At 43.5% G+C, this 27404-nt stretch overlaps 1 protein-coding gene across 5 annotated transcripts in view; it reads right to left on the bottom strand.

Moving 5' to 3' along the window:
* The window catches only part of MAPKBP1 (mitogen-activated protein kinase binding protein 1), a 100806-nt gene that overhangs the window by 36807 nt on the left and 36595 nt on the right, over positions 1 to 27404 (bottom strand). For 4 of the 5 annotated variants that reach the window (XM_077180195.1, XM_077180192.1, XM_077180191.1 and 1 more), the window contains exons 4-11: positions 10480 to 10542; positions 9847 to 9904; positions 6696 to 6866; positions 3580 to 3717; positions 2784 to 2966; positions 2177 to 2194; positions 1490 to 1650; positions 912 to 1101 (exon numbers count right to left, since the gene is read on the bottom strand). In XM_077180195.1, coding sequence (XP_077036310.1) covers positions 912 to 1101; positions 1490 to 1650; positions 2177 to 2194; positions 2784 to 2966; positions 3580 to 3717; positions 6696 to 6866; positions 9847 to 9904; positions 10480 to 10542 — 982 coding nt within the window. The remainder of the gene's footprint in view (positions 1 to 911; positions 1102 to 1489; positions 1651 to 2176; positions 2195 to 2783; positions 2967 to 3579; positions 3718 to 6695; positions 6867 to 9846; positions 9905 to 10479; positions 10543 to 27404) is intronic. The other variant, XM_054635227.2, reaches the window with a different exon arrangement.

Below are 27404 nucleotides of genomic sequence, written 5' to 3'. Positions count from 1 at the left end.
AAAATGAGACAAAAGGGGGTGTCCTCTCTGTTTTCTAAAGGTGAAAGCCAGACAGTTCTGACAAAAACCTATTTGCAGACCAGAGCTTCAGACTGACTTCAAACAAATGTTCACTGAGCTTCCCTCGTCACAGAAAACCTCCTTAAGAAGCATGCAACAAACCAGTATCTTTTGTTTCTAATAGTTCAAAGAGAGCACCTCAAATCCCAAACAATGATCATGCAATAACCACCTTGCACTGTTGTTTGCAGCTTTCATCTACTACTGTCAGTTTATAATTCAGAAGGAAAGGGTGAGATGCAATTAATAAATAAAAAGAGAGTTCTCAACCTCTTCCAACTTTCATTCCACTTTCCCCTCTCCTAACCAGTGTTAGACATATTTCAACATATTAACAACTCCATTGTTTCCTATACTTCCTTTCCTTCCCTCTGAGGGAAAACCAACTTGATAGACTGCAAGATGACAGACACTTGAAAGGCTATTTCCACATGTTCAGGTAAATATGTTAAGAAGGACCAGAGTTCACTATTTTATCACTATTTCATATTTTTGACTTAGAAGCAATTACTCACCACAGATCTCAAGCAGTTTTTTTGAGGTCAGCAATAAACTCTTGTGCGTTTTCTAAAAGGATGCTCTGTATTCAGGTTTGTTTAATTCTGCTTCCTCTCCCACCTCTCACCTTTTAATGGTGAGATTTTTCTTTCCCAGTAGCACCACACATTCGGTCAGCCATTGCAGTGCAGCCAAAAACTGTTCCCAGGCCCAGTAGCAAATGCACTAACCACAGGTGAAAAACTGAGTCAATTCCCTCTACAGTCAGCATTTGCATTCAAATTTGGCAGCTCATCTGATGACTTTCTCAACTGCAACTCACAACCCTACCCCTGTGTTTGCAAACAACGTACCTCAATGTTCCACACACAGGAAGAGTGATACAAAGCAGAGTACACCTTGCCCACTTTCTTCGGATCTTTGACATCCCACACATACAGGCTGTGGTCATTGTATACACAGGAAAGCCACTGGTTGGTGGGGTCAAAGGTCAAGGCAATGGTGTCAGGATACTTCGCATCAGCCGCACCAGAGAAAAGACGGCTGCACAAAGAGAGAACAACAGCCTGGTTAACTTGTGCTTTCTCCAGGAGCTGGGGCAATGCTCAAACAGGAGAGCTCAGATTCTCCATGGGGTGCTGTTGAGATGAACAAAGGCATCTATAGGTAGAGAGAGTAGTTGGCCAGGAAGACCTGTCTCTTGAACAACCAAAGTCCCAAAAGAAGCCTCAAAGTCCCAAGGCAAAAGTCTCTCCTTGCCATCCAACTGTAGTCCAGTCATACAGGGCCAGCCTGCAACAGCTCAGAGAGTTCTGCAACAGACTGCCAACTTTAATCCATAAAAAGAGCATGCTCCAGATGGCAAAGGTCTGAGGAATAGTTCTAACCCCCACAAGCTTCCCTTGCTCCCTTCCATCCTTCTCCACAGTACCTGGCCTCAGTCACACTTGCGATGTCAGTTCCCAGGAAGTGTGGTTTCGGCAGAGTAGTGACAAAGTGAAGGTTTAGAGGGTTAAAAATCCGCACGGTGCCGTCAGCACAGCCGCAGAAGATGTAGTCATGATTCACAGAGATGCAGTTTGCCACAGTGGTCTGAGGAGGACACAGCATAAGAGACAGCAAATGAGAAATGTGCTCTCACGTCAAAGGTCACCAGACACACATCAGGGAGAACAGCGAATTGACAGACAAAGGAGTCATGGTCAGAAGAGCTGCAGTGAAGTCGAGCCCTGGGAGAAGGAAAAGCCTAAAAATCCATCTTTCCTTTCTGAAGAACTTTCCAGCCAAGGTCCACTGCAGATCCCAAGCAGTTAGAAAAAAGCCCAGTTTCTCTGCCACCCACTATGATGGGAAGCCAGCAGAGCTACACATTTGCTCCAGCTGAGTCCTACTCTGAACACTGCTTTTATTTCTGTGACATTCAACAACACTGGCAGGCAAGCAGCACTTCACCCTGTACTAGCACACCAACACATTACCTGTCAGGAGGGGATAAGAAACAGAACAAAATGGATTTTCTTCCCCTCCCTTTGGGATCTGTACAAATGGCAGAAAATGGCACAAAATGGAATGTGGTGAAAAGGGGATGAGTTCAATGCAAAAAGTTTTTTCAACTTACTGTGAAGCTGTCTGTATTCTGAGCGAGAGTGAAAGGCAGATTTTAGAGAGGAAAGGAAAGGAAAGAAAAGAAGAGCCATTTCACTTGAGTGAAAGTGTGGACAGACTTTTTCCCTTGATTTTAATACACAGGATCCTTGTAGGTGGGCACGTTACATTCAATTGAAAGGAAAACAAGTGTGATCAAATTCTTAACTATGGGTAGGCCTGGTGGTTTAGAATAGACAAATCAACTAGCACCTTGGGAACCTGCATTTGAGATGCACAAGCCAAGTAAGACATTGCAGAGAGGATAGAAACCAGAATCCTTCTAAAATTCCTACTTGCCCCAGCCAAGCCAGGAGGGACCATACAAGAGTTGCCATAAGGACATTGCTTTGCCAGAAGAGCAGTCCCTGTAATGCTGGGGTGTGAGAATGAAAGAGGCTCAACAATCAGTAAAATCCCTTTGACAAGAAATAACACTATTCTTGCCCAGCCTTCCAGGGTAAATCACAGGGTTGCAGAAGCACAATTATTTTCACTGCTTGTGGTCAGCTTGTACCTCTGAGTGCCCTTATTTGCTCTTCCTGCTCTGCTTGAGCAGAATAGGAGGATGTAAAACTCACCCTCAGCTCCACCCACTTGTCTAGCAGCCTTTTTTCATTGAATTCACAGAGCAGGCCTGAGGATGTGATACAGAAAGTGCTGTCAGCTTTTTTGCCCCTTCCACAAGCCACGTCCGCAAAGAAGTTGTTCCTCAGTTCTCCAAGCAATCCCGAGCGACCCAGCAAGGGGACAGTGGCATTGACCTAGCAACAGAAAACAGTTTGCTACAAATACAGCAAGGCACTTCAGGCAGACAGTGATTTTTTAGACCATCAACCCCTGAGTGCTGAAGCGATTCAAAGAAAAAACTGTAAATAGCGTACAAGGAGAGCTTTTACTTGCTGTTCATGTTTACAACTGTTCATGAGAACACAGAAAAATCACCATAGGTGGATTCTGCCTCCCAGAGAATAACACAACAGCTAAAACTGTTAAACACTTTGGCTGATGCTTCAAAATTATACTCACAACCTTTTGAGATGCTCATACCAATGTCAAAGAGCTCTCCCCACCTCTGTGCTCCAAGGAGTTAAATTACTGCAGCTCTTTTCTAGCTTATTTGTTCTTCAGTATATGTGACTGCTAAAGAACAAGCATGCTGCTATGCAACTCCATGAGTGACATCCCTACATCAGTGCAAGACAAGCTTTTGGTGCTATCAGCCCATGACACTTGAGAGCCAGGTGTGGAAGGCTCTCCTTGCATCCCAGAAAAATAAAACATTTCCCACTTCGCACAGCTCACTAGGGCAAAATCCACCCTGCTTTAAGACAGAAATGCCTGTTTAGAGGCTGGCCTTGATGCACTCTCTCTCACCTTGGAGGTTTTGCTGTCATCCAGGTACCAGAACTTGATATGTCGATTTCCAGCAGTGACAAAGTAACTGCAGTCCTCAGAGAATGACACTGCTGTCACCTTACTTGAGACCTTGTTGGCTGCCACTACGATGTTTTTCTGGAAACACAGTTGTTTACATTGCTTAATTTCTTTGCTCAGAAGCAAAGGAAACTAATTGCAATTACAGGCACATATCCAGTACAAACAGTGCAGCAGGAAAAAGATGAAACCCAAACTATTCCCCATTCACCTCCATATACAACCTCCCCAGCATTAGCTGGGAACATTGATTTGGCAGATAGTATAATTCACATTTATATCAAAGTAATATTGTTATATTCATATTTATTTTAATTCACATTTATATTAAAAATTCAAATTTATATTCACATTCTACATTAACTATGATCAAGAACAAATCAGCAGGCAGTAGTAGTGCCTGCAGGAACTTGGTATGTGAGCCACGACAAACATGTGGGTTTCACAATCACCAGAAGCTCAGAGCAAACCCATTTCCCTTCCTAAACAGCAAATGCACATGTAGGTCAGCACAAGGAAGAACTCCCCCAGCCCCCAGGCAGCAATGAGGCCATTGCACTCAAGATGAGGAAATGGTACTTTTCACAGAGAAAACTGTACTGGTTCTTCCATGAATTCTTCTTTCTCTTGAAACACCTTATACTTTATCAAAAGACTCAAAATACACAAAGACCATCCCTGTACTGGAAGTGAAAAAGCAAAATCTATTATACCTCAAATGTGCACCTCAAAATGGCAATGTTTGGGAAAGGAGGAAAAAGATGCAGGGACAGAAAACAGGATGGACACTGCTCAAGCAGAATGGTCAGATAGCAACATCACACAGCACCATTGCTCAGTTTTCCTCTCCCTGCCTTTCCCCAGTTAGAAGTGAGAATAAACAAGTTTTCTGCTTTGTCTGTTGTGGATTTGCAAGCATGCAGCACACAGCTGACAGCAGTGCATCCCTTTTCATTCTTGCTGTGTTTCCTTTACCCTTCTTTTCAGGGATTCAGCTTCTCCCAGTCTTCCAGGCACAATGCCCTAGCACACAAACCACATCACTCCAAGGGCCCCAGAGGACTGCGGGGAGAATTGAAGAAACTGCTGGCAGAAATGAAGAAACCAGCACAAGGGGAGTCTAGCCTGCTGCACCATCACCATGGAGGATCCTCCAACCCAGAATGAAGGAAAGGCAGCAATTATCATAACTTCTTTCAAGACAATGGACAGAGAAAAGCTTAGGAAAAATCTTAGGACCCTTGCAGACCTCAAAATCTGGATCATTGCTGTGGTCTTTATCTAGGGAAGCAAGGGAATCCTACAGACAACATGGATTTTCTTTTCCATCACAGTCAAATGACTAGGTCTACCAGTCAGGAAAAATAGGGAAATAAAAGCAGCAGCACAGAGGATAGAAGGGTTGTGGTTAAAAGTGAAGGAAAACACTTCAGGAGACCTGTATTCTCAGTCTTTATTCACTTTGGTCAGGTAAAGTATCTCTAGTTTTGGTGTCCAGCCTGCAAAGTAAAGGCCAGCTAGAGCTCCCCTCCCAGTCCGGAGCATAAGCTTAAAGTGCGTGTTCTTCAGCAGGGAAGAGTCAGAAAATTCTTACCTCAGAAGTTCTCATGCCCACAATTATACAGTGAACAGAAAAATCCAGATAAGCAAGGGAAAGCAAAACTACTTGTACTGTTTGATACATCTCCCATGCATTGTGACCCTGTCCAAGTCACTACTTTCATTTGTATAACTAGAAATAATCCAAAGAATGAGCACTCAATTTGCAACACAGACAAACACACTTAGGTTCTCTCACTACACACAGTATTTAGCTATAGGAAAAAATAGCAATGACAAACTTCAGCTCACACAGAAGATAACAGTGAGATCTTAAATTACAGCACATGTGATGAAGACTAAATTAGACTAAATGTGATGAAGACAGTAACATACTAAATGAGTGTGGGCTTAGAAACTACAAGAGAAGAGGAGGCTCTGAGTACCTAAAGGAGGCCTACAGGAAACATGGGGAGGGATTTTTCATCAGGAAGTATAATGATAGGACAAGCAGTAATGGTTTTAAACTGAAAGAAGGTAGATTTATATTAGCTATTGGGAAGAAATTCTTTACTGTGAAGGTGGTAAGGCACTGGAGCAGCCTGCCCAGAGAAGTTGAGGATGCCCCATCCCCAGAAATGTTCAAGGCCAGATTGAACAGGGCTGTGATGGGGTTTCGACTTGGTCTAATGGGAGGTAATCCTGCCAATGACAGAGGAATTGGAACTAGGCAATTTTTAGGGTCCCTTCCAACCCAAACCATTCTATGATTCTGTGATTCTGTGAGATTTAACAGATGCATTGATTTTTTTTTTCTTAAATGATATTTCTTTTAGAGAGGGTTACAGCACTTGAAGAGGTAGCAGGAACATCTATTAATACAAAAGATTCCTAGCCTACTAAAAATAAATGTTTGTTTTCTTATCTACAAAAAACAAATGCTTAAATGTTTACTAGAGGATAAGACACAGGCTTTATTTCTACCAAGAGTTGCCTCAATCCAGTGACAGGTAGAGCAACTTTCATCAGCTTTCACCCATTATGAATTCCCTATATTCCCCTTCTCAACCATCAGGGATGGGACCAGAGTATCACAAACTCTGACATAAAAAAATCAAAACAAGCCAAGAGTATCCACTACACTACAAAAGAAATCTCTGGCTGATGAGAGTTTCCTTCCTTAACCACATAAATTAGTTTTTAATAAGCCTCTAAAAAACACCATGGTTTGGCAAGGTTTCAAAGTCCATTTTTCTGGCTGGACAGAAAAATGTAACACATTCCCAAGCATAAGGAATATCCCTTCATGGAAATGACTTAGACCTTCCCTAAGGGACCATAGCTTTCTCTCTTGTCCAAATTTGTCTGTGTCTATGAATGTCAAAAGCCAAACAATAACTACATAATTTTAAAAAAACAGAAAGCAAGATGAAAATGGAAGTAGTTTACAGTCAGACCAGAAGCTCTTTCTGATTTAGCAACACCGCATGGTCCACCCAGCCTCCTAGAAAACTTACCTTCCATGACCACACGTTGACAATCATGTCATGCTGGTACCCCACAGACACAATGTACTTGGAGCTGGGGGAGAAGGCCACACAGGCCACACCATACTTGTGCTCCTGGAGCTCTGCCACCTGGGTTCGCTCAGCCACATCCCACACCCGAACTGCTGGCATGTGTCCGCTCTGGAAGGGACAGGAACAGACACAGAACAGGAGGGGTAACCCCAAAATCAGTTCTGACACATTCAAGCATGTAAATGTGCAGGAGCTTGGAAAAAGATGCCTACATGGTGCACTCACAATAGGTTTAGCAGTTCCTCTGATTCCTTAAAGCCCAGGTTGAGACCAACAACCTAAGAAGTATATGCATTTCAACAGCTGTGCAAATTAATACCACCTCTCCTGCTTTAAACCTCTCCTTATGCTACTCACAAAATGCTACTGTTCTAGCCAGGGACTAGAACAATAATTTTGATGCACAATCCTGGTGTTTGTAATGGGAATTTACAGCCTGCTTGTGAAAAGGATTATAATAGATTGTTATCCCTAGGCCCAGTGAATGAAAAGCCCTCCCATCCTCTGCTCCTAACACAACACAGACATCTGAGATATCAAACCAGGTCATGCCATACAAAACCATGACATGGCTGTTGTGGGAACTCTCACACACCATCTGAGGGAAGCCTCTGAGAAGCTAGCAGCATCATTTCTGTCACAAGGTAACGCACAGACACGTTCCACCCAAAAGAGTGCAGGCAGGGTAATGTCAGAGAAAAAGACATGGCAGGAACTGAGCCTCTGCTTTAATGTTGGCTCTCCAGAGAAACAGAAATGCCAATTCAGCACTTTCTGCCAGACAAATCTATTCTTTTGTTTAATTTTTTGTTATTAAACCAAATTAAAACAAGGCACACAAGATGAGTTGAAATGCTGGCCAAAAATGTGCTTGATGGGCAAATCTTACTCAAGTAACTGCTCATGATTCCACATTGAAGTCTGTCAAAACAGCAGCTTGTAAGATAACATATCCATGGCAACATGGCAGAATGGTACCTTTTTGATTGGTTTTAAGGCAGTCATTTGATTGTGTGGGAGAGGCAATTCTCATCACAAGTAGAAGTCGAAGCTTTAAAAGTTTAAAATTGTGCATGCTTTAACTGCCTTGTTCAAAAGCTCTGCTAAGCAACTGCTTGTGGCCTGGAAAAATGCCATGGTCAGATTTAACTGCAGTTGGTACAGCTCTCCCTCCTGCAACGCAGAGCTCAGGTCTCAAGGTGGCTGGCAAGATATTACAATGAGCTGAATCAGCTGCTCTTCAAAACAACTGCTATAATTAAGCACATACATATATATATAACTATTTCCCAGCATCTTAGCATACACCCCAGGACCTTAACAAACTGAATTTGCATTTCATCTTTTAAGAAATTCTCACCAAAAGGCAGCTCTGTGTGACCCCCATGGACTCTACATCTCCATGAGGAGAAATAAAAAATAATAATTAAAAAGAGGAAAAGAATAGTTTTCTTATGAATTTGAAATATGTAAAAGACGTTTAATATGTATGGCAGCCAAGGACTAACCTCCATGCTCTCCTCCCTGAAAAGCCAGCCATACAGAAAACTAAGGTGTTATTAGGCAGAATTAGCATAATGCAGCTACAAGGGAGCTTGAGAAAGTTAAGTCAGAAAGCATTTCCCTGTGGGACAGGGGATGAACTAAGACACAACTGCTGATACCAGCAGGGGACACTGCTACACTAAGCAATAATTCAAATGTCCGACACGAGCGAGGATACTGAAAAAAATAAATGGTTTTAGAATAGGGCAAGAGGAGACATGTTTTGCAACAAGGGGAAAAAAACCCAACAAAACAACCCCCACAAAATCCCAAAAAACCCTGCTACAACAACAAGAATAACAACAAAAGCCCTAAAAATTCCAGTATAACTGGAATATAACAGCTTTTTTTTAATAATTTTAATTTGCCATTTACCCCAATAAATTTTCAAACAGAAAAATTTGTTAGTAAGAAAAGTTCCCACTTCATTTTTTACCATTTTTCTTACTCCTAATGAAAAGCATCAAGCACCAGAAATTAAAAAAAAAGGAAAATAAAAGAAGGCACCAGAATCATCAGAACTGAATACCATGAGCTATGAAACCTCATGTTTTCACAAAAAAGCCCTAATCACAACATCTATGATGGAAAATTAATGCTAACTTTTTCTCTGTCGTGGTAGCCTCCATCCACAAAACCCACTGCTGTTTCTACCCTTGGTCTGATCCATCCAGGATTCAGGTCCAGGATTGGAGCCACCTGGGGACATGACAGCTGCCATCACAGTGACCACACTAGGGACTTCTGGAGAGAACAGTCTCCACCTTGACAGCTCCAGCACAGGACAGTGACACACTTCTCCTCCCTGTGGCTGAGGCTCAGGAGAGGACCTGTCTCACACATGCTCCCTCCCCATCTCTTACAGAGGCACAGGGACTAGTGGTAAACTGCCATTAATCACATACAAGAGCAAACTAAGCCCAACCATATGAAGGTCAGCATTTCTGTAAATTTTTAACATCCAGCAATTTCAGGCTCATGACACAGCATGTGTCTTGGGCTTCTAATGCAGAACAGACACACAGCATAGTCATCCTTATTCTCCCCCTTGGGCATGTTGGGAAAGAGAAAGCAATTGCTGCTCCCAGCCAAACAAACAATGCCAAACCACAGGCACCAGCATCTTCTGTGACTATTCCTAAAACTCCACTCCAGGTGCACTTTTCTTTTTTCCTGCAACACTGTTTCTGGCTTCAGTTACTTCCTGAAATTCTGAAGGGACAGTGCTAAGCTCAGGCCAATATTCTGGACACTCCAAGTACTCTTCATTGATGCTAGAGTAGAACGATGCTGTGTGTCCTCTTGCTTATTTTCACTCTACCTTCAGCCCACAGATGACACCCCAGGAGATCCATCCCCAAAGCTGACATGTTAAAAAACTCCCAGCTGGAGCACCCAGTGCCACCCATAAGCCAGCAGGTCCACTGAACAATGAGGCAACACTGGAATTCCTTTGTGTGAAAACAGCCTGTTTCTTCTAAGTCCCTCTGCCCTGCTTCAAAATGCGATAGACAAGGTGCACCCTCTCTCCTCTCACACTTACCTCTCCTGTAACCAAATATTTTCCATCTGGAGAGAAAGCAAGTGCTGTAATTGTTTTCCTAAAACAGAGAAAATAACACTGAGAAACATTTCCAACATGTGATTTCATTTCAATACATCATGACTGGGGAGTAGGTTGGGACGAACTCAAAAAAATGCTGAAGTCGTCCATAATAGCCTGACATAATGGTTTTGCTTTGCCATGGGGATTCCCTGCTGCCCAAGTCTCAAACAGCAGCTTACAGCAGCAGAAAAGCTCCAGAAGTTGAGGTTCATTGCTGCACCTTTATTCCAGGTGCAGGACCATGTCACACTGCTGGCTTCAATAATGAGGTCATCATTTTAGGTGGAGAAAAAAAAAAGTCAGATACCATGGAACTGTAGTAAGATCCCCTCCATGTCATGACCATTACCAGTTCCTCTTGGGATCCAATGTTTATGAGGTGGTACTTTGTCAGCAATAGCACCTCATGTGAGAAGGAGCTGGAGTCAAAGCTGCAGGCAGCCTGTCCCCAAGGCAACTCTAACCAAGGGGATTTAGCCTGGAGCAACAACAGCTCCTGCACTTCAGTCAAGCCATAAAAGTCTTGAATTCACCTCACAGAAAGCAAGTCCAGGTTAAAACTTTACTCACCTGGAGCTGTTTAGAATATGGTGTTGCTTATTTTTTCTAGGGTTGAACAGCACAACAACACACCTAGACAAAGGAAACACAAAAACAAAGAGAGATTACATCACCACATGCATAAAGATAACCAAAGAGCTATCCTTGCTGGAAAAGTTAAAAAAAAATTTTAAAAGAGCAGCAAAAGTAGTCCCAAAAAGCTGTCTTATCCCCTCATCTCAGACTGAACTGAGGTTAACTAAAAAACAGAAAGCAAAAGAACAATCCAGAGGGAAATCACAACTCTCTGATGTTGAGGAATACCATTTGCTAGTACCATAAATAATTACCTTTCCACCCTCCAGGAGCCCCGAGATTGATTGTTCAAGCTGAACAGAAAGGTTGACCACGAAAACCTGTGCAAAGCCCTAATGGATTATGTCCCCTGCCATAAAAGTGACCCTTTGTGCTGGGTACCAAAGCAGTGTGTCTGGTGTAAGAGTAAGACAATAGGGAAGAAGGAAAGAGGGGATCTTTTGGAAAAGATTTGGGAAGTTAAAGGCACTAAATTTCTGTGCCTGACCTTAACAATAGGACACAAACCACTGAGTATAGCACAAGACTGGCCGGTTGAGAAGTGAGACATACAATGCCAAAAAAGTATTGACCTAAGAAGTCTATCTGCATAAACAGCTTGCTCAGGGGCCTTGCAGATATCCCTCAGTAAGATGAACTGCTAAAGCAAGCAATACTAAGCTCCTGGTAAGCAATATAATCACCTCCACTGTGAGCAAAACACCTCTATTGCTGATATGGGGGGGGAAGGAAGGAAAAGAGACCCCATCTCCCACTATTCTTGTCCATAGCACATTGCCTCCATGCCTCAGCCCACCACAACTAAACCTACAGCTGTCACAGATACTGCAGCCTTCCCCATTCTCTGCAAACATCCTATACACCATTTTTAAATCTTCATGTAACAGCATTTGTCTTGCAGCAGAGCACAGTAAGAACCAGTAACAGAAAATGCTGTTATGGGAATAAAAAGATAGAGGAACAATTGCTCTGATGACCTTGTGCCGTATTTTTCACTCGACATCTAAAATAGAAACTGTGGAGTTTGTCTGTCCCTCTACAAGAACACTGCTGGAGTTTGGAGAGTCCCAGCTCCTCCTTCACTGCAGTGTTGGGGGAGCACTGCAGGATGTCCCTGCTCACTGTCAGCAGCCTTTGCTGCACTGAGGATTTCACTCACATCACCATCATGGGCAACACAAGCCAGGCTACAGACATCAATCACTGGGAGAAACATGCAGGACACACAGGAGGAGTAGAGGAGTTGGCCTGGACTAAGGGAGTAGAGGAGTTGGCCTGAAACAGCCAAACAGAAGGGCAAAAAAGCTGAGGCACCCCAGAAATCCTCTGCAGAACCTCACCTACAGAGCTCACCAACATTTCAATTCAGGTGGCGCACACTCACGCCCAGGACAAAGCACACCCTGGCACCACGCTGCCTGGAACGAGAGCCGCATCCTTCCAGGCCCCGCTGCACATCCCCAGCAGCAGGCAGGGCCAGGAGTGCTACAGGCATAGCTCAGGGGAGACAGGGCCCTGCAATGCCTCTGGCATCCCCTCACCTAGTCCTGGCAGCTTTGGTCTTTGGTCTGACCAGGCTACACTGCCACAAGGAGTGTCAATTTTGAAAAGAGGGCAGAAAAGAGGAGTGACACACCAGTACTTTAAAGCTGAGAGTCCTCGGCTGGACCTTCCACACTCCATTAACGTTGCTAGGTCAAAGCCAGCATCCAAAGCACCAAGGAAGCACAGGATATGCCCTCCCCTCCTTTAGACTACTCTACTCTCCAGCCATGCCATTTCACACACCCCTATCCACTCATATCTTACCCTGAAGGCCAAGGTAATAAAGGCACCAAACTTTCTTGACAGTTAAAGGGCAGATAGCAATGGTTGGAGATGTAGCCTTGTGGAAGAGCAGAGAAAGTGTAGATAAGCAGTTTGTTCAAACCAGAATTGATCCTTTTTACCCTGGGGAATCAAACTGGAGTGTTTCAAGTCAAAGCCATGCTACATATTTCTCAGGGATTAGTGCAAAGAAGCAGGTGGTTTGTGTTCCATTAACAAGTCAGGGAAGGTTAAGCCTTGCAAATCACAAGATATGAAATAGGAAGTTAGCAGATGTGAAAATCTATCTAATCCTAAGCTTCCAGCTAATCAGAAAAGCAAAACAAAAACCCCATAATGGTTGGATAGGGTTAATGGACCAAAATCCTGCAGAGTTAAAATAGGGGTGAATTGTGCTTAAAATAAGCCTCAGAAAACCAGAAAGAATAAAAGGAAGACATGAAATCTTCAGAAAGACTTTCTTATGCAGCTCTTAAAGTCAAGTTTCTGGTTTGTGAGCTACTCAGCAGAGAAACAGGACTTCGGAGAAGTGAACACAGTTTAAAAAACAAAGGAAAGATAGAAAATATAATCCACGGTCTTCAAACCAGGCAAGCAAACAAGCCACTCCCTAGAATAGTGCAGTGGGCCACAAAGGTCCAGGTTTTGCCATTATTAACCTATAGGGCTGAACTTTTGGCCACTTACAATCATGAATTTTAGCATAGTGGCACCCCAGAACAGCCGGTGTGCCAGCAGGCTTCCCCCACCCTCTCCAGACCGTGGCCAAATCCAGAGCCTACAGGAGAGGTAAGAGCACCACCCAGCTCACACACCAAGGCAAATCAACAGACCATTTCAAGAGCCACAAGGCTCCTAATGCCAGAGCAGCTATCACAAATGTAGATATTTTAACTTTGTCTTAAGACAACTATACTTGATTCACTGAGTTTGACCCATAATTAATAAACACTAACTGGAGGGGCAGGAGGATAAATCACAGTATCTCCTCACAGGTGAGCAAGCACTAATTTATAGCACAAAGTAGTAATTTTAACTCATAAGCTCAGCAAAAGAAGATATTTTGATTTGTCAGTTAATAATTAACATAACTTAGTAATTAGTTATGACCTTCTTGCCAACAAAGCCATTTAGCCAGGATTAATTAGTCTTCTGAACTTGTCTTCTTAAATTAACTGCTACCCAACAAAAGCTACCCTACTGCAATGCTGTCCCATGCTGATTTTCTGCCATTCCTCTCCTTTCTGCCACACACAAGGGCAATAAAGACTTCAGCCAACTCCAAGGACACCCTATTAAGCAAGATGGGAAACCTCAAACCATCAATCATACAGTGGGGCACAGATCCTGTTCTGAAAGTCAGGAGCATGCAAGTTTGTAAACTAGCTCCCTCTCAAAATGCTTGGGAAGGTTTCTAGTCCATTCCATCCTAAAGAACACATTTCCACAACAGGCAAAAACTATTTCTAGTTCTTTAATCTCCTTAGAGTGTTAGGAAACAGCCTCAAGTTGCATCAGAAAGGTTTAGACTGGATATTAGGAAATATTTTTTCACAGAAAAGCTTGTCAAGCACTGGGACAGGCTGCCCAAAGAAGTTGACATCCCCAGAGGTATTTAAAATATGTGAAGATGTGGCACACAGGGGCATGGTTTAATGGTGGCTTGGCAGTGTTAGGTTAATGGTCCATGATCGGAGGTTCTTTTACAACCTAAGCTGCTCCGTGACACAGGGTGGCGTTCACTGCCTGTTCAGACACTCACATCTCAGCTCAGTCCAGCAGAACCTGCAGCAGCTTCCTAAATAAAGTATTTCAGAGCCCATTAATACTCTAGGCATGCTCCATTTTAGCAAAGGAAAGTCTAGCAAAATAAACTGAATGGAGACACTGAATGATCAGGTTGCTGACCCACGTACTCCACACTGCCTCCTATCCAGTAAGGCTATCAAGCCCTTGAGAGAGTCAAAATATCTACTCCTTTCCATTTATGCTTGCTTTAATCTTACACTAGTTAAAATAATAAATATAACTACCATGGAAAATTAGTTGCATCAAAGAGCATACACCCATATAACCATGCTCCACCTTTGCTTCTCTATAAGGTTGCATTCAGTATTTTACAGCCAGAGGGATAGGAAAGGATGAATGGTAAGAGAGCACTGATCTTTTTATTCACAGCTTCCAACTGTGCATGTAGACAAAGCAAAGTACTTCAAACCCAAAGTTCCACAATGGACACATCACCTGTTCCACACACTCCACCCCTTTCCCAAACTGAAGCTTTCAAAACAAATTCAAGTTCTCAAGACATCTTTGTCTGAAGAGATATTTTTGAATGCTAGTGCCAACATGCAAACTAAGGCTAGCTCCAGAAACACCTCAGGAGACCTACAGAGCCTGGCACACATCAGCTGCTGAGAGCATCAACATTGTTAGCCCTCTTGTTTCAGCACAAGCCCTATCTCCTCTGCAGCTGCACACAAGGCTTGATGATCACAGCACCTTTCTAATCCACAAGTAGATTCTGACTTCCAAGACATTTATAGAAACTATTCACTGCTGTATGGATTACTGCTGTACAAACCATACATCAGCCAGCTGGGATCAAGTGTCCTGTTTGTTTTGCTGGTTTCTGCAGAGGCTGTAGGCAATGGCACACATATTGAAAGGCATTATTTCTAGGGCTATGGTGCCACCTCACATCCATTAAGCAAACCTTCCTGATGCAAGCAGCTTTTATAAACAGCTCAGCTGAGCAATCCTTCCCAGTATGCCACTTTCTTGTGGGACATCCAGGGACACAAGAACACAAGGGAAGGACAGAATTAGCTCTCACAGCAGTGTCAAAGGTTTTTACCAACAACATGAGCATTGTCCATCAGGGAGCTCATTTGTATCAGCCAACAAGAAAGGTTCCTTGCAGAGCTTTACCTCCATGGAGGTTGTATCTTCACAACTGTGCATCATATATGCAGATGAAAAACAGGGAGGGAGGGGGGAGAGGGAAAGGAGAAGGTAGGCATGGAATGTCACAGTAATTTCCACTGGCTCCAGCAAAAGCAAAAAGACCCACAAAATATAAAAAATGAGCAATTTTCCTAGGCTAAATATCATATAAGGAGTGAAGAGGAATCAGATGTCAGTATCACATTTACACAAAGTATCTGACTCACTAAGTCAGTGGCAGTGGGTCACTCCACCTTTACTTCTGACTTTTCTTCTACTGGCTTCACTTCTGTACTTACCAAATTATAGTTTCTGGGCATTTTACTCTTCTCATTGTCCTCCTGTTTCCCACAACATCCCTCTATTAATAGCTGCCTTACCCCAGCCATCTCCTTCCTCAGCAAGCTGACACAAATCAAATTTCTGCAGAAGTGTGTTTTCCCTTTTCCTTCCTCTACAGGTTCCCCTTGCAAGGTGTTTGGGAAAATTAAAAGGCTGCAGTAGTATTCCTTTCCAAGCTACAAACCAACTCAGTGTTGCCTTATCTTGTGGGACACATGACTGTAGGGAAAGCTCATGTGCCAAGCCCTCTTCTCCCAAATGCATGGAGCCTATGCTATGAAGAGGATGCTGTACAGAGGAAAGAAAACTCCATTAAGACATGAAAACAAACATTAGCTTTCTTTCTTTTTTTCTCCCCCACAATATACTCCTTTCATGCCACTGCAAGAATAAATGAAAAGAGTTAACAGTCCCATCCCTTCAAAATTGGTCCATTGCTCAATTTCTGGCTCATACCTTGCTCTCTTCCCCTCACCCAAAGCTGTTCAAATGAGAGTGCAAAAGCTTCCTATGCACTAAATGCATGAGGAAAAAAAGACTTTGATAAGAACAAAATCTTCTTTACACTGCATTGGTTGCCATGGCAAGCTTGATGAGAGCAAAGCAGTGTCTACAGAAGCTGGTGTTAATTTTCTATGTGGCAATTCTTCCTGCCAAAAAGCTTCTTTAATTCATAGCCAGTACTGGGAGTGGGTTAGCAGTGATGAGAGGATGTGCACACTGACTATGTAACTGAATAGGTATTTTCAAGCAAACTGTATTAATTACATGCATGCTGAGAAGAAAGAACTATCTGTTGAGAGGTTAAGAGCTGGGTGTCACTGCCTGAGCAGAAAAGCCTCCAGAGCTCCCTGTACCAATCTGTGATAGAGAGAACTAAAAAGGTGGGAGCCTGAGAGGTGCAGCAAAATTTATATTTCAGAAACCAACGCAGGCTAATGAAAAGCCATGAATACTGAACAAGAAACCCACTGTGAAAAAGTAAGTCTGTGATATATTTAGTGTCACTAAACTAATAGGGCAGAAATTTCTGATTGCCAACCACACTTGCTCTATTTAAAAGGCTGCATGGCACCTCAAATCTGCAGGAGTGGGAGCTCAAACACATCATACAATAGGCTCTGCTCCAAAAAAACACAGGAAAAAATATGACAAACTGAAGTCCAATTTCTTGCCTCCAATAGCCCAGTCCTAGGGAAGAACAGGTCATATTTTAAGATACTCTTTCCTCAGCCTCCAGAAATTTGACTTTCAGAGATATCTTAAAACAGTGTGCACCCACACTGAGAGGAGAGAGAGCAGCAGAGGAAATTGCAGCAGAGCTGAACTGACAAGGATTTATAGGGATAATCCCCAAACAGACAAGGGCAGCCTGTGGTCTCAGCACCATTTCAGCCTACTGAATTCACCTTGTCCATTACACTAAGTGAGCCTCAAAGCTGAGAGCCCTGCAAAATCTCCACCAATACCGATGTGATCTGATGACATCCAGAAAAACAGGCAGCTTTCTCTCCCCGTCTTCTGGCAGGGATGCTGCCATCCTCATCATCTTCTGCTGCCAATGTGGTTTGTGCCTGTCTACCTGAACAGGCCCTGCTTCAGATGAGGGGACAGGGCTGAGTGCCCAGAAAGCTTCTCCTCAGCTCCTGCCCTGCACAGGGAGGGCCAACACCAACCCCTGCCATGCACAGCTGACAGCTTCCACTGGCTGCTCTCAGCAGGCCCTTTACACGTGCCAGACTATATCTTTAAAACAACCAGCTGTGACTCTAACCTCAAGCTGCAGATGGCAGAGAACAGATGCACAGATCTGAAATGGCACCCAAAACGCTTTAAAAATACTTTAAAAAAGCTCAACACATGAACAGTTAAAAAGATCCAATAACAAGCAGAGATTGTGACTATAACATCAATCAGGGCCTCTCTTCTTTCCTACACAAGGCACCACTGAAGTTTCAGCTTTACCAGGACCACAGATGAGAAACTGCAGAAGTTTTCCTTCCTGCCTCCTCCTAGAGTGAAGGTGCTGCCCATCCTCATGGGCTGGCTACAGTGATTTCTAGCAGGTCCAGCTGATCTCACTGCAACATATCCTCACCCCCCTGCAGCTACTGCATGTGGAAAATCCTTAACCTACCGTTGGAGGTTTCAATGCTATTTCAAGGTCTATTTTTAAGGAAGCAGAGCAGAAGAGGAGGAAGATTTTTTAAATTAGCAACCCTTCTGACACTGGGCAAATACAAGGCAGGGTGATGACTCAGGAAAACGCTTCACATGAAATGGATGCAGAAAGGAAACACAGCCTGGGTCCTGTCTCCCACTGGACAAGTTGTACACAACTCCAGAGGAGCCACACTGGAGCCAGAGACATGGTAGTAGTGCCCTCAGGAGAGTGATGGCTCTTTACAGAGCTGCACAATAAGGAGGCACCTTTCCTGGGAGGCAAAGAGCTAAGCCAGACATATATTGTGAAAGACTTGGGCAAGAAGTGCATGTAGGGAAAGCAGAGGAGAAAAAAGGCCTCAGAGGAAAACCATGAAATTTAAACCAGCTTACTAACTGGGAATCATTACAGTTGTAAGGAAGATGAAAATGTTTCCAGTTAATTGTTATGGCTCACAGCTACCTAGTCACCAGTGATTCAACAGGAACTTCTCCTTCAAAACAACACCATTCCCTTCAAAACATGTCAAAGCCAGGAGAAGGAAAAAAAATCCTCATGAATGAGAAACCAGGAATAAAACCCTGTCCTAGCAGAACCAGGGACAGGCCATCTCTGCTGCATAGCAGAATATTCCACCTGTCCTCCAGCCTGCAGCAAAGGTAGGTAGGAAAATGAAGCCATGCAAAGCAGCAGCTGTACTTACACAGACTGAAATGTCTGTCAGTCTGCTCATCTGACAAGCTTCAAAAGAGACAGGGCACTGATGACAAATGCCTGTACAGACACACACACATATATTTGTAGGTATATACACAGACATATGCATACATATGGCTCACGGCTGACTATAACATTTACACGCACATAGAGAGTGCACATTTCTCTCTCCCTCTCTCTCACTCACTTGCCTAGGGGCAGGGAAGCAATGCCAGCAGTACACCTACACGAAGTATCAAATCAACTGGGCTAGGAGTTGCAGAGCTGCATTTTATTTCAGCACTGTTGGCAAACACCCACGGAATACTGCAGAAGAGCAGCAGCCCCAGGGGTTCGAGCAATTGGCAACTGATGATGGGTAGACTGGAGGAACAAAAGGATCACTGAGATAGTTAATGACCAGAAAATGTGCTGATCAGACAGACAAGAAAGACTGAGAAGCACTAGGAAATGGAGCCTTAAGCAGCACCTGGCTGGTTCCAGGTGTGACCAAGAGAGATGAAACAAACAGCCAGAACATGGCTAAAAACCCGAAGAGCTTCACATGCAAGACAGAGAATGCAACTTTTTCCAGGATGAACACTATAGAATCACAGTAGTTAATTCTATGTTAATTCTTGGGAAAATACCTATTTCCATACGCTGAGATCTCCCAAAGTTACAGCTGTCCCAGGAACATCAAGAAGGAGAAAAGAACAACTAGCTGTCCTGACAGACCAGCCAAGACACCTGCTTTGGGGATGTCTTGCTCCCCAGTTGTGCTCCACCCCTCCACTTGCTCTCAAGATCCAGTCCCTCTTCAATCAGTATCTGGCTGACAGCCCCAGATTTGCCATTTTCAGCAACAAGCCACTAACTTTTTACTGAGTCTCAAAGGCCTTGAGCTCCCTGGGTTTGTGTGCTCTGAACTTTTGTTGACCTGCTTGTAGCTCTGTTTTACTTGGTTAAGCTGTGACAGCAATTTCTGTAACTGACCAGGTGTCTATAGAGGATTTGTTTTACTTCTGTTTATCTTTTGTGGAGTACAACCATAGTTTTATATAAACAACGTTGACCAACAGCTATTTTATGTAGCCTGAGATATTTACAACTAATGACTGCATAGTGGAGAAAAATGCAGGCATGGTATGAGAGCAGAGGCCTTGAGAAGTGGAGAAGCAGGACACAGTGCAAAGGAGTACAGGAATGGGATAAGAGAGGAGGCACATGCTTGCCATTGGAGACCAAACCACTGCAAACAATTCACATGCTGTCTGTTAAAAACCATACAGACCTGGAGCTGAAAAAACCCAGCTTTTAGGGATAGCAAATAAAACAAAGAAAAACTATCCAACATGCATTAAAGACATCATATATAGTGAATTCTAGAAGCATTGTGGAGTTGTACAAGTGCAAGATTTGCAAGTGTATTAGCAAACATATTAAAAATTACTCAGATGAACCCTGGAATAAGGAAGAATCCAGTAAAACCCACATCATACTCTTCCCAGAGAAGGGCTACAAAGATTTACCCTCAACAACTGACTAAAATCCAGAGGAGAAGCATAAGGGTGAGCATAACATCAGAAAAACCAAACAGAAACAAAGAAATGTATTACAGTTTTAATTGCACTATCCCAATTATTGAGATATTTTTATATAGAATTACCTTAATGCATTATTAGTCCTTCTTTTATCTGTTATAATTAGTGGTAAAGTAAATTGATTCATTAATTAGAGTGTTATGTAGTTACATCAACAATAAATTCCTGCCTTTTTTTTTTTATGCACATACACAGCCCATATATAAGGGGTGCTTCCTCTTTGCCAATGAATAACAAAGGCCAAGCAATTGCCTCAGAGAAAAACACACATGCCAGGGAAGAGAAAGCAATGAAAGACAAGTTCAAGAAAAAAAAAATCTAAAAAATTTAAAATACAGACAAAGAGCCATTTAGAGGGAAAGGCAAGAAAAAGATAAAGAGAAGCAAAGTTTACAATAAAATTACAGCTGAATAATCAAATCTGCCATCACGTGCTGAGCAAATTCAGCTTTCGAGCCCAATGGTATAACAAGAGAAGATGGGAGCTCTCTGAAGGTACCCTCCTGGGATCAAGCAGCTCCTTGCAGAGATTTGCAGACCCAGCTGGGATTATACAGAGAAATCTGGCTCTACACTTCAGGTTTGCACCACCTTCCCTGCAAGAGCAGTTGACACCGTGCCATGAAGCCTCAAAAGCTGAATATGGGTCTTCCTTTAAAACCAAGTCCCAAAGGAAAAATATATCCTGCTTTCAAGCAATTGGCTAACACCTCTGTTTCCAGCAGCATGCACAGCCAGAGTATTCCCTCATTGTGCCTGAGCAACTCAAGAGCAGGGAGAAAGATCCATGCATCAAACTAATCATCTGGGGCAGACCAACATGACAGCTCATGGCTGATGCCTCAGGGCTTTAACTGTTTTACCATGAGTACAAAGTGCATCAATATTAAAATGGCATCAGTCAAAGGAACAAAACAAAAAAAGCAATGAAATTTAACCTTGTCTGCCAGCCCCCTCTCCATCACCATCTCCCTGGATGGTCACACCTGGTGTAAGGTACTGGCAGACCCCTCCAGGGTCCATTGACCCATTATTGATCTCTCCTGCATTCCAGAGCAGGCAGCAAAAGCCCCCACTGCGGCAAAGAAACTGGAGCAGCTTTTCCCCTTGAATGCTTCAGTAAGCATAATCCAGGCCATATCTCTGCAAGAGTGTCAAACAAAAAAAAAAGAAAACCGACCAAACAAAAACCCACCACAACAAACAAAACAACACACCAAACACACAGAAAAAGAAATGTTTCTTGGAAAGCATGAAATTAAAGAATCACTTGCTCAAATAGCCAGTTGTTTTCCACTTCTCTGGGCAGGAGCAAAGCTCACAGTTGCCTTGGGCAGCAGGCTGCCAGATCCACAAAAAGGCACTAAAGCCTCCTGCCAGCCTTGCCTACTCAGCACCCTACGAGGTCAGGCTGGCAGATGCTGAAAGAAGGGGCAGGGGGGGCCTGTTTCTCCCCACAACTGTCCACACCACAATGCACAGGAAGCCTGCTGCAGCTCCCAGGCCCAAACATCCTCAGCTCATGCCAGTTCCCTCTCCCAGCCTTGCCACTTCTCACAGAAGGAACAGCTCAGACCTTGCCAGATTGGCAAAGTTAAATTCTGCCCATGTTATCTTTTTAGAAGCCTTTAACAGAAGCCTTAGAAGCCTTGACAGCTCTGCCTTTAACAAAAGATGAACATTTACTTCTGCTTTACCTCTATCTCAGCATAATACATAGCATTTTAAATGCACTGCAATTTTTCTTCAGAGGAGTTAATGAGCATCAGTTGTCAGGAGATTTGAAAAGACAGCTTTCCTAGAAGGAGAAGCAATCATTATAAAACTCAGTTTTGCTTTCTTGTATATCTACATTTCCTGTCACAGAGAAATATTGTCAGGTTAGAGTCCAAGACTAAGACAGCTTTCCTAGAAGGAGAAGCAATCATTATAAAACTCAGTTTTGCTTTCTTGTATATCTACATTTCCTGTCACAGAGAAATATTGTCAGGTTAGAGTCCAAGACTAAGAGTACCTCCTAAAAACTATTAGGTCAGCATTGCAAAAGCATAACAACTGACTCCAAAGGCAAGAAACTGGCTGGTATAAGCTCTGTCAGTCCTTGGCTGCCAGGTGAAAGAACCAGGTTCAGGGGCACAACAAGCCAATGTGTGCATGCATTGCAGGGCACATCTTCCAGTGCAGCAGGGAGGGAGCCAAGTCCTACATCTGGTTCCTAAGCAATAGTCAGGGCATGCTTACAATAAACAAAATACACCATTTTCTTGCCACTTAGCTATCCTAACATGATGCTCATTTACCTGTAACTTGCTGCCTTCTGACACTGAGTGAAACCCAAGTCAATCTACAGTGCCAGGTTTTCCAGAAAGAGGAAAAGAAGTGACTCCCTGTTGTTCACACCTGGTGATGGGATATGTCCTTTGGACTGTCTGTGCTTCTTTTAACTTAAACTCTGTGATTTGTGTCGAGGTTGCTAGGAGACAGTGCCTGTTTTGAGATTCTTAGAAAGGGTGGAGCTCAGCTGAGGCGGCTGGTATCTCATTTTCATCCCAGACTTTGCTATTCAGTCCCCACTCCCCCCCCCCTTGCTCTTATGCAAGCTCAGGACTTGGCTCACAGGCCAGTGGTGTTGCTGCACCAAGGCACTGGTTGCTAGGAGGTGTAACTGGAGAGACACAGAGCAGGTAGAGCAGAGAGCAGGCTGCTACCTGCAGGTACACAGGCTTTTGGGCACTTGTGCTCTCTGCCATCCCCCTCCTTTCCCAGCTAATGGGCAAACCCCAGCCAGTTGCAGAACCTCAAGCTGAGAAAAGGCCTACATGTTCCAAAATAGCTGAGGTACTGAGAGCTTTGCAACACTCCTCTTCCCTATTGCACTAGCATGCAAGGGCTTTCCAAACCTGTCAAAGCTTCCCACTTGCAGAGCTCTACCTGAGTGTTTAGCTCTGTTATCAAATAAAGCAGTCATGCTTATTCTCTTGCTTCCATTTCTTTGCACATAAACTGCAAGTTTATGACCCTCACCACGGGACTGCTTCCCCAGCCTCTCCCATTTTTGTTTTCCTTTTCAATAGCAACTTACCTTTAGATCGCGTGCTGGTTAATGAGATCAAAGCACAAAGTAACAAACCAACCATCTACATGGGATTATTACCAGCTTGCTCCCAATTTAAAAATCCAATTGACACTCTAGGATTGAGGACAGTCAGGGTTTCTCTTAAAGCAGGTTAAAATCAGAAATGACCAATACAATCATTAAAACAGCAACTGCTGTAGATATTGTGACAGGCATGATGGCACTTTCCTTTTGAGGGAACTGGAATATTTGCCCTGGAACTAGGATGGCAGCAGTAAGAAGCAAGTACTACGTAGTTTTCCTTAATATGGTTTGTGAGGCAATCCAAACAGCAACAAACTTGCAGGACTGCTCCAAAAAGCCCTACCTTTCCCTGCTCACAGCCTTGGGAATCCAGCACAGGGAAATTTCAAGGACAGTTAAGTGTTTTTGCTGTGACAAGAATTTTGATTGCAGCCTTGCAAAGATAACAGCATTCCCATTTCCTTGCTCTCACTTTCTTCATCACTAACATTTTTGGCAACAGCAAGAATCCACACTAACATTAATGTTCTTGAGGACTCAGCTAATACTGTTGGCCCCCTAAGAAACATTGCACAGGCAGTGCCTGGATCTGCCACACCAGTTCTGTGGGACAGTGTGGGACAGAAGGTACCTAACTACTTGCCCTACCCACAGTACCCAGCTTCATTTACAGCTCACTCACACCACTGCAGCACCACATACAAAACAAAACCCCTCTCCAAGATTTTCCATCACTGGTGGGAAGAGCACATGCACACTGCCTACACAGACAGTGCAAGCAAGGAGCCTTCTTTGATCCATGGTAAGAGTCCTACAATTAATTCTTACACTAAAAACCATCCTCAACTTCACCATCAGTTAAGCTCAAAAATTTCTTATAGTTAACACAATTGTGTGTCATGCACTGAAGGGTCAGAGTCCAAAGGTAATTAATAATCAAAGAATTTGCATGTAATAGTATTCTGATGTTAAAAAAAAAAAAAAAGGAAAATGTAAAACATAGCACTGAAGGAATGCTTACACAAACTCCATCCCATTTCCTTCCACAAACCATTCTGAGAGCACTTCTTTCCACCACTGCCCCATTTTGTATCCTCTCTCTGAGAGCCAGTCTTGCTCAGCACTTAGAAAACAAGGACACAGAAGGAGTGGAGCCAGTAGCATCTGGTGGTTTTTGCCATAATCACGTCCTTAACTTTGTGTGTGTGCACGTACCACAGTGCCAGCTGAACTCGTGTCCCCTTCGTGGAACCAGCTGTGAGCCTTTGAGCAGGAGCATGGCACTGCAGAGGCTCTGAAAGGCAGCACCACATGTCTCTGTGGGCTTCACCACCTTGAGAGAAGGTTACTGTGTGGTCTTGGGAGAAGAGTGTCCAAACTAGCACAGGGAAGGATTGGTGTAAAACACAGCATCTTTCCCATTATCTCTTTTTTTTTTCCTTTTTTAATATAGTCATTATTTAATTCCCAACTCCTATTATCTATAAGGGAGAAAATAGAAAACTGTTACTTTTTAGAAAACAGTGCAAACTGAGAGAAACAAAGTGATTTTCTCTATCATCCAGTCCCATGACAGGCTATAAATATAAAGAAAAGAAGTCTGTTCCCCATGCCCTACAATACACTGGCTCTTCCCTATCACTGGCTTTTTTCAGAAAAGTCATCCTGTCCTTTGGACAAACCCTCAGTATCATTCCAAATATAGAGCAACATAAAGAATACAGAACAACACACTTCTAGTGAGACACCACCTGATGTACTGCATCCAGGTGTGGAATCCTCAGGACAGAAAAGACATGAACCTGTTAGAGCAGGTCCAGAGAAAAACCACAAAAATGACCAGAGGACTGCAACACCTCTCATGTGAGGACAGGCTGAGAGCTGAGCCTAGAGACAAAAAGGCAGCAGGAGACCTTACTGTGGCTTTTCAATACTTAACAGTGACTTACAAGAAAGATGGGGACAAACTTTTTAGTAGAGCCTGTTGTAGTAGGAAATGGGGGAAATGGCTTTAAGCTAAAAGAGAATAGATCCAAATTAGATTTTTTTTTACAACAAAAAAATACTGTGTTGAAGCACTGTAATAGGTTGTCCAGAGGGGTGATAAATGAGCAAACTGATTTAGTTGAAGATGTGTCTGTTCACTGCAGGGTGGGTTGGACTAGATGGCCTCTAAACATCCCTTTCCAACCCAAATTCTATCATCCTATGACTTTCCTGTACCCAACCCTGCATATTTGAAGGTGAGAATGGGAAGGAAGAATAGAGTTACCAGCTCACCTCTGAACTGAACTCAGTTTTGTGTTCAACTCAAAGCAGGGTTCCCACATCCTAAGGAGATCCTCAGGCTGCTCTTTCTGGGGAAAGGCATCTGCCTCCTCTCATATATTCCCTTTCTCTACAGATTTCCTGTGAACATATTTGTGAAACATGACCCAGAATGTTTCATTTAAATTGGATCATTCCCTTGAAAAATTCTCAATTCAATCTAGATATCAAAAACTATCTGCCAGTCTAAACAAGTCAAGGCTTCCTGTTGTGGCTTTTGGGGTTCTGGTTGGGGTTGGTTGAGGTTTTCTGGATTGTGTTGTTTTGTTTTTACAAACAGCAGCAAATTTTACCAAGGGCCACCAGACTTCAGCTTTGATTCACCCTGAGTGCAGAGAGTGGGTACTACTTGTCACATGTCCTGGCACTGGGAGGGCTGCAAGAGGGGGCACAGACTGTGCTCCTTCTGTGACAGGAGGTTGTGTAGCCAGACAGGGAGGGAGCAGTGTGCTCCTAGTGTTTGAGCTCAGCTGCAAAATCCAGCCTTTTCAAGCTGCCTGACAGAAAGGAGGAATTACAAAAGCATGGATGAGCACAGGCTGATTCCAGATAGCATGGGGTACACAAAGAAATTTTTGGGAGACAGGGCTCATATCACGTGGCTTCTCTTGAAAGACAGGGAATAAACAGATACATTGGTACCTGGAGGCTTTAAGGAGGATGCCATATCAGACCTATTGCTGATGCCAGATGCTCAAATAGTAACTGTAGGACAAAGCATCGCATTACATCTCTATCTGTCCCAAGGTGTAGTGGCTGGCTACAGAGCAGCAACCCATCCCTTGTAACCTGAAGGCTGGATTAGCATGTGGCACTCAGGACAAGGACCCAGAAGCTCTGTGCACAGGGGAACAGCACCCTGTGTACAGCACAACAGCAGCTTGCCTCAAAGAGACCTGGCAACACCAAACATCAGCACTGCCCTGACTCATCTTTCAAGAACAAGAGTGGCACAATGTAGAAGTCACGCAAGGTCTGAAGCCAAGCACTCCACAAGATTCCCACTGTCCACCTCAAGAGCTACTCCACAGCTGGCAAAGATGGCATTAACCAACTCCCCATTCAGCAGCTGAGTTCTCAGACTCAGCAGCTCAGCTCCCAACACATTCCCTCTAGCTGTCTGACAGCACCCCAGTTGCTGCAGTCTTCAATATATGCTGCAGCACTTTTGGCAGACTTGACTAAGTCTCCCTCCGGTTCAGTAAGAAGCTTTTCTGCCCAGCTATTTTGAGGTTTTGTCCTATTTTTCTCCCTTTTCTGCTGGGCAACAGGTTAGCTGAAGGTCTGAATCTTCATTGCTACTTCATTATTTAAGATTCTACCAAATGTTATGTTCTCCACTGGTTGTCAAAGGTAAAGAATTTTAATTAATAAGGCAAGAGACCAAAAGCAACCACACACACACACACACACCAGGGGACTGGCTGATGAAAACTGCCTGGAAGTCAATTTAACAGGTTTGACTCCAATTCTGGTAAAGTCTTAAACCAGGGGAGTTGGCCTACAGCTCCAGGAGATTGCTAGTACTGCTTCATTTGCTTATTTGTCTTCTCTTCTGCCAATCCAAGCAAGGCTACAGCTGAACTGATAAATACACAACTGCTCAGCAAACAATTCTACTCTTTAGGAGCAGTTTTATTAGAGACATGGATTCATTGTGGGAGAGTCTCCAGTACTTACTGGAGAGACCAAGAAAGGAGAGACCAAAAAGGGAGACCAAGAAAAAAACAAGGTAAAAATTCCTCTCTAGCTGTTATGGACATGTGGAAACAGCTCACACAAGAAAGACTGCCCCTACTCCAGCAGGCAGAGCCTTTTCTGTCTGAAGTGCAATGATGGGGATTCAGAACTG

This window comes from Agelaius phoeniceus, chromosome 6 (assembly GCF_051311805.1).
Source record: "Agelaius phoeniceus isolate bAgePho1 chromosome 6, bAgePho1.hap1, whole genome shotgun sequence".
Taxonomy (NCBI): Eukaryota; Metazoa; Chordata; class Aves; order Passeriformes; family Icteridae; genus Agelaius; species Agelaius phoeniceus.
Note: the sequence above shows the minus strand (reverse complement) of the source record. Positions and strands in the feature narration are given on the sequence as shown.